This window comes from Anthonomus grandis, chromosome 12 (genome assembly GCF_022605725.1).
Source record: "Anthonomus grandis grandis chromosome 12, icAntGran1.3, whole genome shotgun sequence".
NCBI classification, from domain to species: domain Eukaryota; kingdom Metazoa; phylum Arthropoda; class Insecta; order Coleoptera; family Curculionidae; genus Anthonomus; species Anthonomus grandis.
The window spans coordinates 11,832,183-11,848,168 of record NC_065557.1 but is presented as its reverse complement, the minus strand read 5'-3'; the positions used below and the strand labels follow the sequence as shown (position 1 = coordinate 11,848,168).

The 15,986-nt window shown below is 31.0% G+C and overlaps 1 protein-coding gene across 4 annotated transcripts in view; it reads left to right on the top strand.

Moving 5' to 3' along the window:
• The window catches only part of LOC126743265 (RNA-binding protein Pasilla), a 144,031-nt gene that overhangs the window by 76,199 nt on the left and 51,846 nt on the right, over positions 1 to 15,986 (top strand). For all 4 annotated transcript variants that reach the window (XM_050450268.1, XM_050450265.1, XM_050450267.1 and 1 more), the window contains exon 3: positions 11,542 to 11,688. In XM_050450268.1, coding sequence (XP_050306225.1) covers positions 11,542 to 11,688 — 147 coding nt within the window. The remainder of the gene's footprint in view (positions 1 to 11,541; positions 11,689 to 15,986) is intronic.

Below are 15,986 nucleotides of genomic sequence, written 5' to 3'. Positions count from 1 at the left end.
TGACAGTGCTTATTTAACTTTATCAGTCACTATAAAAGAGCTAATTTACCAAAAATCATTCATAAAGCTTAATCCTTTCATTAGAAGAGTAAATTTCAAGCAAATATCTGATTTGGTAGTCTTCAAAAAACTTATTTTGAAATTTTTTATGTTTTTATTTAATATTTTATCAATGATTATGTATATTTACGTAAAAAAAATATAATTATCAATATCATTTTTGCATCAGTCATATTTATTGAGGCAGTGGTTTGAAGCCTGGACTGGGAAGTGATTATCAATCCAGACTAAATTATTTTGTTCTCTCAGCTTGGTATTAATAAAATATTCATAAATTCTGAATTGCAAGTCCTTTAACATTTCTGAAACATTTCTCGTACTTACATATGGAGACAAATGTTCATGTTAAACGTTTAAGAGTTAGTTCATAGCATACGACAATTTTCTCTCCTTGCTTCAAGTTTACCATTTGAATCAAAATAGTAGATTCTTTGTGCATGGATAATGCTGGCATATTTGCTGGAAGAATTTTTTAACCATGTCCCTTACAGCTTTCCATGGGCTCAATCAAAACAGTTTCTCCGTATTTTTTTTTGTTTTTTTTTTTTTGCTCTTCCTGTTTGCGGTATCGTTCCTCTTGTTCTTCTCTCTGCTCCTCAAACTCTTTTAACAATAACTGTATTAATTTCTATTAACTTCTGGTTAAAGGAATTACTCAATTGAAGTTATCTTTCGAGAGCTTTCGGATATGTTTTACTTCTGATACCAGTCGAAAATTCAGTTTTTTCCTTATGTTCTGGATGCATTTATTCCCTACCTAGAACAAAAATAATCTACCTTTCAAGAGGTAGTTCAGAAAGAAGTTCAATACCTTGGCCACGTAATATCAGAAAATGGCATCAAGACTGATCCAGATAAAATAGAAGGAATCAAAAATTGGCCACGACCCAATGGTAAACACCAGTTAAGGAGCTTTCTAGGCCTAATTCTGAGTTATTTTCTTCAGTTCTTGCTAATGTAGTAACAAAAACATTTTTTTTATATAAATAAATAAGAGAAATACATTCAACTGCCTGGAAGGAATGAGAAATTACATTCAGGCAGAATCAAAAATATTTTTATCTTCCCATAACACAATTGTGGTATTGTCGGCAAATAGAATGAGCTTTTTCTATAACTCATTTAGGGCAAGATGTTACTACTAAAGTGATTTTACTCACTAGTGTGAGACAAAGTGATCTGGGATCACAATTGGGAATTTTATACAACTTCAATTACTAACCGATTTGTTTAACAGGTTCTAGAGGAAGAACCGAAGCAAATTTTTGGGAATTAGTATTTTTATAAGAGCATGGCCTTTAATACTATATTAAGGAATATCATTTTGGCATCACTGACATATCGATGTGAAATTAGCAGCCAAAGTGTGAAGTTATGGGCAGCCATTCTCAGCAGCCTATAAAAATTTTAAAATTATATTTATTGACAAAGTCAACTATACTTTAAATCAATATTACTGACACTAGGAAATATATATATTCGAAATGCGGCAGTGACGTTTGTTAGAGAATAAATTGTCATCAATTAAAATGGCTTTGCAAATTTCTTAACTTCTATGAAAAAAAAAATCGGTATAATATTGGAGTAATTTATGAAAAAAACACAGCTAGCCGCTGCAAGCTTTCAAACATAGAGACATGGATATCAAATTAGAAATCTAAAGAAATTTCAAAGTAACTCTGGCATTGGAGTTACTGAATTAAATCACCAAAGTAAGAACGTTTGTCTGGTTTTACGGATATAACTTATAATGTCGTTGGGCGCCAAAAGTATTAATAATAATATAGAAAAACCAGAAAACAAATGATTATTTATGGTGCAAGATCAGATATAAACAGTCAGATTAGATACTTCACGTTCAGATGTAGATAGAGGACTTAATAATATCGAAATCAGTCATGAGATAATACAAGAACTCGCACAACATCTAGAAGTAAAACATCAAAACCAGTATCTGAGGTTTATAGATGATACAAAAAAAAATTTAATAACTCGTAGATAATCTGAAATGATAGAATTAAGAAAGCTAAAATTAAAAAAAGAAGATTCAGGAAACAGATCAAAAGGAACAGAGAAAGAAACAAAGAAAGAAACTATAAATAAGACAAATACGTGAATGTAGATTAAGTTTTAGGAACTAAAAGTAGCGATCATTTTTCACTGCCTGATAAGCACAAGCAATGTCAACGAAGTATACCAAGCAACTTTATTAAAACCCGAAATCTTTTAGAGTAACCATACGTCGTTGCTCGATCCTTCATAAGAATATATTGAACGTCATAACGCAGTCGCAGCTCATCTGCACTGGAACATATGTGAATAATGTGGAATTAATGTGATAAAGGAATACTACGTACAACCATAAACCTAAGCCAGCTATAGATAAAGATGAGATAACACTGATATGGGAATTGAAAAAAAAATTGGTTGATACAAAAAGGCGATTAAACCAGACCTCATGTTGAAAGACAACGTGAAAAAAGAGGGAGTGGTAATAGATGATTTTGTCCATTAAAGATTATAACATCACCGAAAAACAGGCAAATCAAAGGCTGTAATATAAAAATCTACTGCTAAAAATTGAAAAAAACGTGAAAATAAGAATTATCCCGGTGGGCATAGGAACAGGGAAACTCCAGGAGGTCCTCAGAAAACATTATCTACTCAGTTTACAGTCCTACTGAAAACTCCTCATATTGTGCAAAAAGTGTTTGCAATTATATATAAAAATGTTGCAATTATATCGGTATAAAAAGATAACTGTAATTATTTTATTGATCACTAAATTCAAGGGCGACAAGTTCCAGTATATTTGATTTTTTTTTATTTATGGGATTTTTCTACCTATTACCCTTTTAAAAATTAAATTGGTCAAATGAAATCCTGTGGTTTGCCCTCCATTAATAATTAAATTCCTATAGTTCGCATAAAGGCCATCGATCGGTAAATAAACACTACCCCGGAGGGTTGACCCTATTATATTTTTTAAATCTAACAAGAACATGTCCGGTACAAAACCGTCTATAAAAATGATTGACTGTTTGTAGAGCCCGATTAAACAGTAATTTGCGTCAAATTTTCATATTTCTGCAGCATTTATGACCGATGTGACCATTAAATTTTCAATTTTACGAGCGTCTATTGCTATGCGATATCTGATAGGAATAAATATTTTTTTAATCCAAAATCGAAATTTTGCCGTCCAGCATTACCAACTGCGTGGGATACGGACGAATAAATTTAAAGATCAAAATAATTAAAAACCAAATTAAAATAACACTGCGAAGATTGCATATAATGTGACGTAACTATAAGCATCCAACGCAACGGAGATCACATACCATTACTTTCAATCGAATATAAATCAGGTCTGTTTGGAGGCCGACCGTGTTATTTTATTTTATTTGGAGCGAGATGCAGTGGATTTATTAACGGTAATAGGTTTTGTTGGAATTGTTTGTTTCACATATGAATGAACCTGATGTATGATTTTACAGAAATTGCCATTACGAGTAAAACAATCAAAGGTGAGTATCTTGGCACGAGTTAAAAGGTGTGTAACTTATAATCTTTGCAAATAAGTTTTTTTTAATAAATAGTAGAGTATTTAGCAGAAGTAACGGAATTTTGAATTTTAAAAATCACTGCTAAGATTACTTGTTTTTATTTAAATCCAAGAGAAGACCAACAATTTTTTCTTATTATACTGATAGCTCACTCACAAATTACCGTTCAATTACCGTTTAAGCTGATGAGAAAATTATCTTTTTCGAAATCAACGAACCATTCATAGAATCACTGATAAAGTAAAATAATTTATGATCTATTCTTATTGGCTTCTGCTTGATGAAATTTAAAATTACTCAAAAATAGGTAAAATATCCCAAAATCTAAGCCAATAAAAAACTAATCCAATTCTATACAGATAAATTGTTTTCAGAATGTTACAGCTTTTTGAAAATTACGAATAGTGCTTTTATATATTTAAATAGCATAACTATATCTAAGACATTTAATGATCTAAAATTGCTAAATTCAAAACTGTTTAAATGGGAATTTTTAGAAATCTTGAAAAAAAATTCTTTTCGCAGGGTCTTTCGAAATTTGTAACAAATCATATTTTCTGCACTTTTTGAAATCCTTAATTAAGGGTTTTTATATTTCATCATTATAGATTAAATACAATATAAAGATAATAACAGAAACAGTGAGATAAAAAATGCAAAATATAAATAGGGTCTAAATTAAAAATAGTAAAAGAATAATGTAATGAAAAAAAATAACGTAATGCAGGTTAAAGAAATGTAACAAAATTAGCATTTTGCTACATACAAAGATAAAGACAAATAACAGAAAATATACTAAAATGCAATATCACTAAATAAAACCTCTCAACAGCTTTATATTCTCACATTTCTTTATACTATTTGGTAACCCACTAAAATGATTCAACCCTCTATAGAGAATGGGATTCATCATTTGACTAGAGTAACAATCTGTATCCATTAAAATAAAATTAATGCAATTTCTAGTGTGGTAGCTATGAATATCTTTAAGATATTTTGTTATATCACAAATATAGCAAGGTAACATTTTACGCTTAAACTCATATAAAAGCACATCGATGCTAAATAGGAACAATAACATATTTAAGATGAGCATATGTATATCTATAATATTTTTGAAAATAGCTCTTATTGCTTGGTTTTAAACTAACTGTAATTGTTTGATGTCAAATTATATAATATAGTGAAACAGAATTTAAGATGAGGTGCTTTGCTACTACGAGTAGGTATACTATAACAATAGTCATGTGTACATTGATATAAATTACGCGCCCCTTTTTCCCCTTTAAATTAAATGAACTCATATCTCAAACCCAACTTTTAATAATTATATTAGTAAATCAAAGTTTAAAGAGTTAACTCTGTTAATCACTTGGTTTCTGCAGTTTTATCAAAATCAGTTTTTATAAGCATTTTAGTTTAATCATTTAGCTCCCAAACTTAAATTTTAAAACTTGCATTTTTTGAAGCCTTTTAATATTTCTAGAAAAATTTTGCATGGAAATCTACTAAATTGCATACCCTTTACATCTCTTAAAAAATTAGGAATGTAGTTGCTTGTCCAGATTTTTCCTAAAACTGGATAACTAAGAACTCACCATTTCGTCTTTTTCTTTAATATTCTTTGGCAATTTTTGCAAGAAAACATTTTGTATTGCATTTTTTTGTTTTTTGCCTTTGCAAATTTATTCATATATTTCAATTAGTCTTTGAGAAGTTAAGTTAGTTAGTTAGTTTAAAAAAAAATATTCTTCTTTAATTTGATTTAATAATAATTTTTATTTCTCGAAATTCTATCATTATTCATATAAATTATTTAGAAATTTTAATATTTGTTTAAATTAAGCTTTTTGAATTTTTTTGTTCATAGTTTCAATAAAATTTGATGAATTGGACTTTTAATTAAATGCTTATTATTTAATTACAGCTTAAACATTTAAACCTAAATAAATAATAATTAAAAATAACACAATAATAAAACTATACTAGAACATCAAAAAAACGTTCTAGGGCGACAATGCGAACATTTCATAGAGATCTTCCAAGAATCTCCTAGAAATCATCCAGGAGTTTTCCCATCATTATCCTTCGGGATATTTTATTAAAAACTTAGGAAGGTCCGTTTTAAAAAATGTTAACGACTCTATCAGATCAGTGTGTTTAAAATAAATTAAGAGAAAGAAAAAATTATAAAGAATTAAAAAAAATATATAATTACATAACGTAAATGTTTAATTAATCTTCTATGAATAGATACACCCATCTCTACAATTTTGTGAAAACCTTTCATTTTATTTATTATGAAAATAAGTAAGATTGCTATGAATAAGACTATCACGGAGTGGAAATAATTAGGTTCCATTTACTAGTAAGTAAGTATTAAAGTGAGCAGATTTCTGTATTGCTATAAAAATGAAATATTTATTACAATAAAAATTTCGGTACATTTGAAGTGTTAATATAATAAATAAATAAAGATTTATTTAATAAAAATTTCTTGCGAAATACATTTCAGGGTATGCTAATCAATACTTTTATCTGCCAAGAAAAAAACGAAATTTTAAGTGATTCTAAAAAATTAGCGCTTCTAACTAGTTCGGCGGGTTAAGCCTACTAATTGCCTGCTTAAATATATTAAATACAATACCTTAGTCTAGCATTTGTTTTAAGAAATAATAAACCCGTTGTTGCGCTAGCACACGTATGCACGTATGTACCTTTGGTAAGGCCCCAAGGGTCAAAGTTTTATCATAAATTTTAGAGCTAATTTTCCTCTAACCATAAACATGGTTTGTATTGGTGTAGCACGTAGGATGTAGATGTTTGTTAGCTTAACAGAATATTTTTAATTATTCACGTAGAATTCTCGTATAAATTGCGCTTAAATAATGAGAAAAAAACAAATTAATATTTAATTATATACAGGGTGGGTACGACAATAGATTTTTTGAGCATTGCGTTTATATGCTGATAACGTCCCATAAGCAGTGTTAGCACATTTACTTTACAAGACTTCTCAAGAATGCGCAGATCGCCCAAATACACTATGACATGACTTATAAGTTATATATATATATATATATAACTTATAAGTCATGTCACTCGCGTATATATATTGCACCTAATCTGCCTATATTTGCTTTATTTTTTTTTCCCGATATTAGTAATATTGATTATATGGATGTATATAATAATAATAATAATAATAATAAACAGTTTTTATTTACCAGCATATAATAAAAACATATATATCACAAAAATCCTAAAAACAATATCTGGTAAATAAAGAAGTATTGGTAGGCAACTAAGTTCCAATTCTTCCCCAATATCCTATTAAACTAGAAAAAAAAATCAAGACAAAATAGAATAACTATTATAAGTAGTACGCCAAAATAATACATATATATAGGTTTACGTTGTTACTTAAAGACAAAAACAAAATAAATTTATATAGCTCGAGAACAGAACAAAACAAAGATAAAAACAGAAATAATTAAAATAGTTTCATTCGCGACCATTTTTCAAAATGAAACAAAATAAAACATATTAAATATTTACAAAAAAAAAATAATAATAAAAATTGTACTTAATAAACTTAAAATGTTAATACCATGTAGATCATACTCGCTGAGTCTGACTTGAAAACAATATATTCCATGATTCCATATTTCCTATACCAATCAAAGGAAAACGAATAGTCGACAACATTATCCATAGCCACAGCCACATCGTAAGTAAAAGACCTTTTAAATAATTTTTTCCTATGTCTTGGTATAGTTATGGTGTTTCTATGTCTTAAATTTAAATTGTAAATGTCGGTTCGAAATGTTACTCTATCAAAAAGATACTCTGAAATTTTCTTCTTTAGGATTTTATAGAAGAAGCATTTTTTTTTGTAGAATAAACCTGTTCTGCATATTAAGCCACCTAATTTCTGTAAGTTTTTTGCTTGTTATCTCTGCTGCTCTCCTAATAGTTTTCTTTATTAGTTTGCTTGGGTACCCGTTCTACCGTAAGTAAGTAATGTTTTCTATTTGGTCTAGTATTATTAATGTACTCCAGAAAGTTTGCTAACTCTGTATCGCTTTTGTCCCGAATAATAAATGTTTCATCGACATTTTGAAGCGACATCTTGGGTTTGGATTGAGCTGTACTATTGGAGATAGCGACGAGCCCATTGAAAGTCCTGTATTACAAATGTAAAACCTTACTTTGAATTGAAAGTAGGAAAGTAGGAAAAGAGGAACACACCAACCGCTAAAAGGTCCATCACTTCCTCCGTGAGTTTTCCTGGTGATGTTAAGGGATTTTCCGATGGACACATTTGTATTGTAACTCAATATCAAAGCATACTTGTTTATCGATGGTTCGAAAGTTAGTGGCCTGAAGAAGTAGGACGAAATGAGCTTCGTGAGTTTCGTACAGGGGAATTCATGTTACCTTGTAGTGGCTGGATAATGCTCAACATAATTTGATCAGTTCCGATGTTGGCGAATTCCTGGATCTGGTGATAGGTCGCAAAGGCATTCCTTATTTGCGTATTATAGAAAGCCCATAGAAATGTGATGCCTGCATTACATGAAAGAAAAAAAAAAGCAGAGCCTTTAAGAGCCCTGTAAACTCCTTCTTCTACTGTTAATGTAAGATCTTTAGTTAGTAGTTTGTATTCACCTTGATTCAAGAGTTGTCAACTTTGTTGTTGTACTTTTCTCCATCTATGATAACTGTTGCTTTACCCTTGTCCGCTGGTAAGATCTTGATATTGACGTTTGTTTTTAGATCTTTGAGTGCAGTCTGTTCTTGTCTGGAGATTTTTTTTAGCAGTTTATTCGTGAGTTTTTCTTATCTCATAGCGAAATTTGTTCTCTTTAGCACAAGGTAAGCTGATAGAAGTGATAACATCCAGGAATGATGGCTTCGTTGAATGCCTTTTTCTCAGTATTGGACAGGATTCTGTCAGATACGTTGATTACAGTTTTTTGCGTTCGGGGAGATTGGATCCGTCTTGCTTATGCATGTAGTTTTCAGTTTTTAAAACTTTGACTGGTGTTTGAATTTCAAAATTCCCGTCAACTTTTGACAACTTTAGTCAATCTTGGCAAATATTGTGTGTGTTAAATATCAAAGACACTGCGATATATAAAAGCAGAAATACTGCATTACTAAAACTATTTTTAGAAAGTTAATTTTTCTCTTAATCGAGGTTACAAAATTTTCAAAAATTTCCAAAGCTTATTTTTTAAAAATTGATTGCCGCATTTTATGGTGGGATATTTTAGATATATAACCTTTATTAATGACTCGGCCTTGCATCACCGATTAATCTTAACCTGCCAGTGCGATGTGTCATAACAATTATGCATAGAGGATGTTGTCTATTGTTCGCAAACGTGATTAATTATTTTTTATATAAATAAAAAATCAAGGATGTTTCATCTACAAGATGGTATAAATTAATTTTTTTTACATATACCTAATTAATAATTTCTACTATGTACATTTTAAATTAGGTGTTATTGCTATAGATAAACTGCGATTATTAGCCCTAAAGTGTACGTTTGTTAAGTAGCGCAAATTTGTGTTCTTAATTCTTTATTATTCTATTTTAATTATTTAAGAATTTTCTAATTTAGGATAGAATTTATAGATTTACGATTTCAATGTGCCCTATATAATAAAAGCTAATAGATCTGAAGATCTATCTGGATTTAATATTGACCCATTACTTTTGAAATTTTAAATTACAATTAATTTTATCTGAAGTAATAAGCATGAAAGATAAAAATTAAATTAAAGCAGTTAATTAAAATGCGTAAAAAAATAAAATCTTCAAAATAAATAAAAATTTATAAATAATTTTTGAACTTTAAATAGGGTAGTGATGGCTATTTTACACCATTAACAGTGCAGTATGGAGCGCCCTCTATCGGGCATATTAAAAAGATGCCCATTTTTAAGTTTCTCATAACAAAAAACCCCCAGGTAACAATTTTTTAAAGTGGTATATCGCAAAATGTTAAAAAATAAAATTAAATCGGTTTGTATTTTTTTAAATTTAACACCCTATAACTAAGAAACGTAGCAACTTTGGGCCAAGGAGAGTTGCTTTAAATCGGCTTATTTTGACCTCAGAAATATGTCCTAGGATTTTGTGCAGACCTTTTAGAGACACGCTGTATATTAGAAATAATAATACCAAGCATTAAATTTTGTGGCACTTTGATATTTCACACACTGCCTCCTAAAAACGCATCATCCAATTTAACACACCGAGTTCTGTCTTTTAAATATAATTCTAGCAATCAAATATACTAGAATTTGCAATGTTGGAAAAAGAAAATGCTGATCTAGAAGATGCTAGATCACATAAAAGGACTGTAATTTATTCAAGACTGACAAAACGATCCAGGATGTCAGAATCATTCCTGCAAATATTAATTTATTTAATAATCTTGAACACTTTTCATATCTCACCAGTGTATCACAGTTAAATTCAACTTGCAAAAACTCTTTCACCATTAAACCTCAATTCAACTTCTCTTTCAATTTCTTCTCCAGAGACTTGGCCTAATGTTATTTCCTAAATTCCAATTCAGGCAAACGATTTCTAAGTTGCCCTCCTTTCCATGCCAGTTTTGTCTGATATCATTAAATACCGATCACACCCTCCTTACCCTGTATTAATTTTATGGAAATGAGAGGAATCGATCGGCAAATTACCATCTTGCAAATCCCTTTAATGAAACTAGGCTGCGAAGTAGAAATAGAATGCAAGGAAGGTGAAAGGCGAGCTATATAGGATAATTAAGACTTTAATTTAGTAAAACTTAATTTTACTATGTAAATAAAAAACCAATTGAAGGTTACCCTATAATATAAAGTTGTTTATTCCAAAAACTAAAATAAATGGGTTTCTAATATCCATTTTCTTGTAAAAATTCGGGAAAAAAACGGTCTTATCTACTTGGAGAGGCCATTTATCATCCGGTAATCTCCGCGCCTTTGACACGATAAAATTGGGTCAAACTAGACCGGTGGGCGTAAACAAACTGATACAATACGTTATGAAGATTGCATGCAATGTGACAGAAGTGGTGTAATATGCTGACGACCTACGCTACTGGCGATAGCGCTCGATTAAATAAGTCAATTATTGTGTAAAAATCTGGTATGTGCGGGGGTCAATCAAGCGCTTATTTTAAAACGTGGCTGCTACTCGCGTTTTTATTGACAAATTGGCAACCGTTTTCCTATTCATTAAATATGGATTTTCTGCCAAGATTTTAGGATAAAATCGTTAGTTTGCTGGGCTCAAGCTCTGACAGATACCTATTTAAATGTGCTTGAATAAAGTTTTAAATTTTTGCAAATTGGTCTGTAAAATATACACACTTTCGACCTGCAGGGAAATTAAAGACATATCTATTGGTATTGGTTCTATTGATTTATTTATTGTTATTTAATAATTAAATTAAAAATATATTAATAAAGGTTAATATTTTGATCGAACTTTTACATTTTAACGAACCGGAATATAAGGGTTGTTTTAATAAATCCACCCTTGTTGGCTCCTATAATTCTCATTCACGCTTGACCTAGTTCAGTCAGCTCATGAAATTTGAAAATAACAAATGAATTTGCTTTAAAAGTTTTTTTATTTTCATATGGGGTTTTAGACATAATCTAGGGCGTTAAAACTTTAATTATGGGTCAAAAGTGGTATAGTATATAACTGTTTCACTTACCCAACTAAATAGAAAAAACATGATTTTATTAGCATTCCTTACTATACCACAAAGGCAGCGATACACACTTTTTTGTAATCATAATTTTATTTCCGATTTACCGTCTGGATTTTCTGGAAGTTGCAGTTTTAACTATGTTGGTACAATTTTTTATAATATGTTTGTTTCAGGTGGAGATGGAACATACCATTTTAAACTACTGGTGCCAAGTGTGGCAGCCGGGGCGATTATCGGCAAGGGGGGTGAGACGATCGCCCAACTTCAAAAGGAGACTGGAGCCCGAGTTAAAATGTCAAAGTCACATGACTTTTACCCAGGTAAGCGAAATACACCATTTTTAACTGGAAAATTGAGTTAGGCACGTGTGTTTGGCGGTTTTTAAAACTTCAACCCATCAGAACTATTAGATTCGAATATTGAGACTACAGCAAAATATCCTGTAATTCCACAGCAAAAAAGGTAATAAGCGTTTCATGGTCATCACTGTGAGTATAAATGAAACTTGGAAATCAGATCTACGTTCTGTTAGAGGATCGCCTAAAGAAGAAGGAATGGATGACGGATGATATCCTAGATATCATTAAGGAAAAAAGAAAACATAAATGCAAAAATCAAATGAGGTACCAGGAAACAATTTTCAATATAAAAAAAAGATAAAAGAAGCGAATGGACGCTGGCTAAAAAAGAAAGGCGGTAAAATATAAGAATGTAACAGAAGATATGACTACCACAACATGTACAAAAAGATCAAAGAGTTGACAACTAAAAGGGAAACCAATAATCCCGACTCGAGATTAGTAGATGCAGATAAGACCTTATATCAGACGACTTGAAGCTTATTGACACTTGAAAAGATTACATAGAACGACTTTTTAATGATGACGACATGACTTGGCCCGAAATCCTAAGAAAAAGCCATTTCATTGCTAAAAAACGATAAAACACAAGGTCCCGACAACATACAGGGAGAGATCGTAAAACTCCTATGCGAAATGGATGACCACTTCCTCGATTTTTTGACAGGTCTTTTTAACACCTTTTATGACAAAGGGGAGATTCCGACGGAATGGCTACAATCAACTTCTGTACCTATACCTAAAACACCAAGCACAAAACACTGCGGTTAACATCGATTGATAAGTCTGACAAATCACATTACCAAGGTTTTCACCAAAATCATACACAATAATGTACCGGAATCACAATTTGGATTTCGAAGCGCATTAAGAGAATCGATCTTCAGTCTGCAAGTTTTAATTTAAAGATACAGACATGCACAAGGACATCTAATTGCGCCTTACCAATTTCTTCAAGGCATAGATATGGTGATGAAACAGTTATTATTGCAAAAAACTGCAACGAGCTTCAAAGACTCATGCAAAGCGTAGACACAACAAGTCAAGAATATGAACTAGAACTAACGATAACCTACGATGAAATTATTATAACTTAACTACTAAAATATATAACAAGTGGAGACATACACATACTTTGGAACCACAGTCAACACAAAATGGGATCAGTCAACAGAAATAAGAACACGAATTTCTAAAGTGGGAAACGCGCTTAGCCATAAGAAAAAGTGGTTTACAAGCCAAATCTCAATGGAACTAAAATTAAGACTGGACAGCTGTTATGTCTTCCCAGTCTTGTCCTATGAATCTATAATATATAGGCATGAATCACAAAGCCACCTTGAAGAAATTAGAATCATTTGAGCAGCTGTGGATATATCGCGGCATTCTTCGGATGTCCTGGACTGACCACATCAACAATGTGAAACTGAGGCATAGAATACAGAACAAGAAATAATCTTTATTGTAAAGAAATGAAAGCTTGATTACTTCGGACATATCATGAGGCGTACTGAGTACCTCCTGCTTCAGTTAATAGTCCAAGGAAAGGTCGATAGCAGGAGGTGAACGGAAAGAAGAGGACACTCATGGATGGACCGAACTGTTTAGAGTTCAAAGGCGTCGTAAACAGTCAAAATAGACTTCTTAATAGTTAATAATTTCGACAGATCTCCTGAGGTGATTTATAATTCTATTTAGTGCTTAGGACAAATAAAGTAGGAACTTTCGACTGCAGCCTGGGCGACTCCTGTATCCTGTGAATAGTATTTTTAGTATTCACTATGCAGGTGCTTTATATTTTTATTAAATAAGGATTCAATTATTCCCTTGTACGTAATTACACGCCAAATGTTCACGTTCTTAGAGTACTGTCTTCTGCAAAGAATTCAAAAATGGAGATGCTCGAATGACCGCAAATTTTGTCATTAGTAAAATGTTTCTATTTTGTATTTATCTTAGCATCAACATTTGTTTCTCGAGTAGGAAGAAATTAAGGTTTGTATACCATGATTCTATTATCTTAATATCTATTAAAATTCCTTTCAAATACGATTTCCTAACGTTCTCAATTTGAGATGCTCTGGTCCTTAGCGATATTATCAGAAAATATTAAGCAGAATTCAGCGCAATAGCAGCCATAGTATGTTTTTCCTCAGTAATAAGAGTTTAATATTTACTGGAGATTACCTTGTTTTTAGGGAGCTTTTTACCAATCCCTGTACCACATGTATCATTGGATGAACAAAGGCAAACTTTTAAAATCTATAAATTGTATCCATTACTTCTTATGGAATCCCCAGACATAAAGGTACTTTGCTTTTAACGCTCGGTATATAAATCTGATAGAATAAGATGTTTTTGAGACTTTTGAGCACAAGCAGGAGCTTTTTTTATGAAGACTGTTTAAAAAAAATCATATATTTTCCCTATTTTCACTTGCTTTACAAAATTGTGTCATTGTAGTGCAATGGAGAATATTCCAGATTTTTTTTTATCAATTGGTCAAAGTTCTTGACACATTCTGTATTTATGCAGATACAGAGAAAATATATATTTTTTAATTTAGTGATGTTGATTTGTTGTTCCGACTGCATTTACTATTAATAAAGCAATAGAAAGGAAACTAAGTTTTTAATTAACTAATTAAGAATTCATAAATTATAATTCATTTTTTTAATCATTGTCTTGATAAATTGATTGTTCTTTCAAGGATTTTTTTTTATAATAAAGCTCCCATGGATATGAATAAAACTCGAAATAATTGGTTTAAAGTTATTATTTGTACTCATTACAACTTCACCAACCTAAAAAGACTATTGGCACTTTAGTTTAAAATTAGGAACTTTCTTTATATAACGATTATTTTCATTTCCGGGCGAGTAACGAAGGGCCACTTCTAAAAGTTTCTACTGCAGGTAGCCATTCAAGAAAATTCCTGGTATTTATTGCTTTAAATTGTGATAAGAGTTTTCTTTATCCAAACCAAAGTTTTCGTTTTATAGATTGTTTGGCGAAATTAAAAAAAAAACTTTGTTAGACTAGATGGATATAATTGCAATCCACAATTTTGATTAAAACATAAAAACCTTTCAAATTGTCCAAGAATATTTGTAATGAGTAAAAAACAGCACAACACCCACAACGGTTATGCATCTGTCAATTAATTTTTCGTTAAGTTATTTACAGCGATTTTTCTAAATATAGGCTGGCATTCGTTCAAAAAACGTGACCTTAAACCAGTAGCCTTGCAATTCAATGACGGGCTCTTACCAAGTAAACATGCCCTTTACAAAAATAAATTGTAAAAATAAAGAATTTATATTGGAAAGTTGACGTACCGATATGTTGTTAACATAATTTTTAATAATACGCTAAACGTTTTTATTCAAAAAAGTTTTTATACACACACACACGCATCTGTGACACTTTTAAAATAAACCTTGCCAAAAAGTTTATTTTTTGAAGTCATTAAGCAGGTTGTTGAAAATACGTTTTACATAAGTTTCATAGAAAACACGTGGGAACGTAGTCTTTTTTTTTGGCAAACGTTGCCTAATGTACGACAGAGTGTCTAACTTGGCTGATCGTGGATGCTAAAATTAGTTTTTATTGTGCTATATTGTATATAAATTTATTAATAAGATTGAGGAAGAAAAATTAGATCGGGAAACGTGGAGGTTTGAGATATTTATTAAGGATTTTTGGCGAGAATTAGAACATTTTGTATATAGTAGTCCGTTTTAACCCCTTAAAGAACCCTTCACTATTATACCACCAAATCAAAAGTCTATATATTATATATTTAATTTCGTAGTGAATTTCGAGCGGAACCAACGATCTCTGTTATTGGTTGGGAGTATTACATGTCTTTAAATATTCTATCCACTAAATTTATATAAATCTATCACAATCTACAACTCGGCAAACTATCATCCATTGGCAAATGCTTTAACACACTCCGTTAAATGAGGCATGTTGTAGAAAATAAACAATTATGATGTTTATATGGAAAAGTTGCATTATTTAACGTTAATAAAGATTAAACCAGGTTCAAAATAAAAAAACGTCGTTTACACAGACCAAGATAGACCTCCTTTTTGCCCTAGTGATCTCCAATCTTTCCAAGAGATCCAGTTTAATACCTTTTATACACTTGTGCAATAAAGTAGTTTCAATCACAGAGTGGGTCGAAGATCCATCTCCTGGTTAGCAAAGGTAGTCTCAGTCACTTCCGAGTCCCTCTTATATGCGCAAGTTTA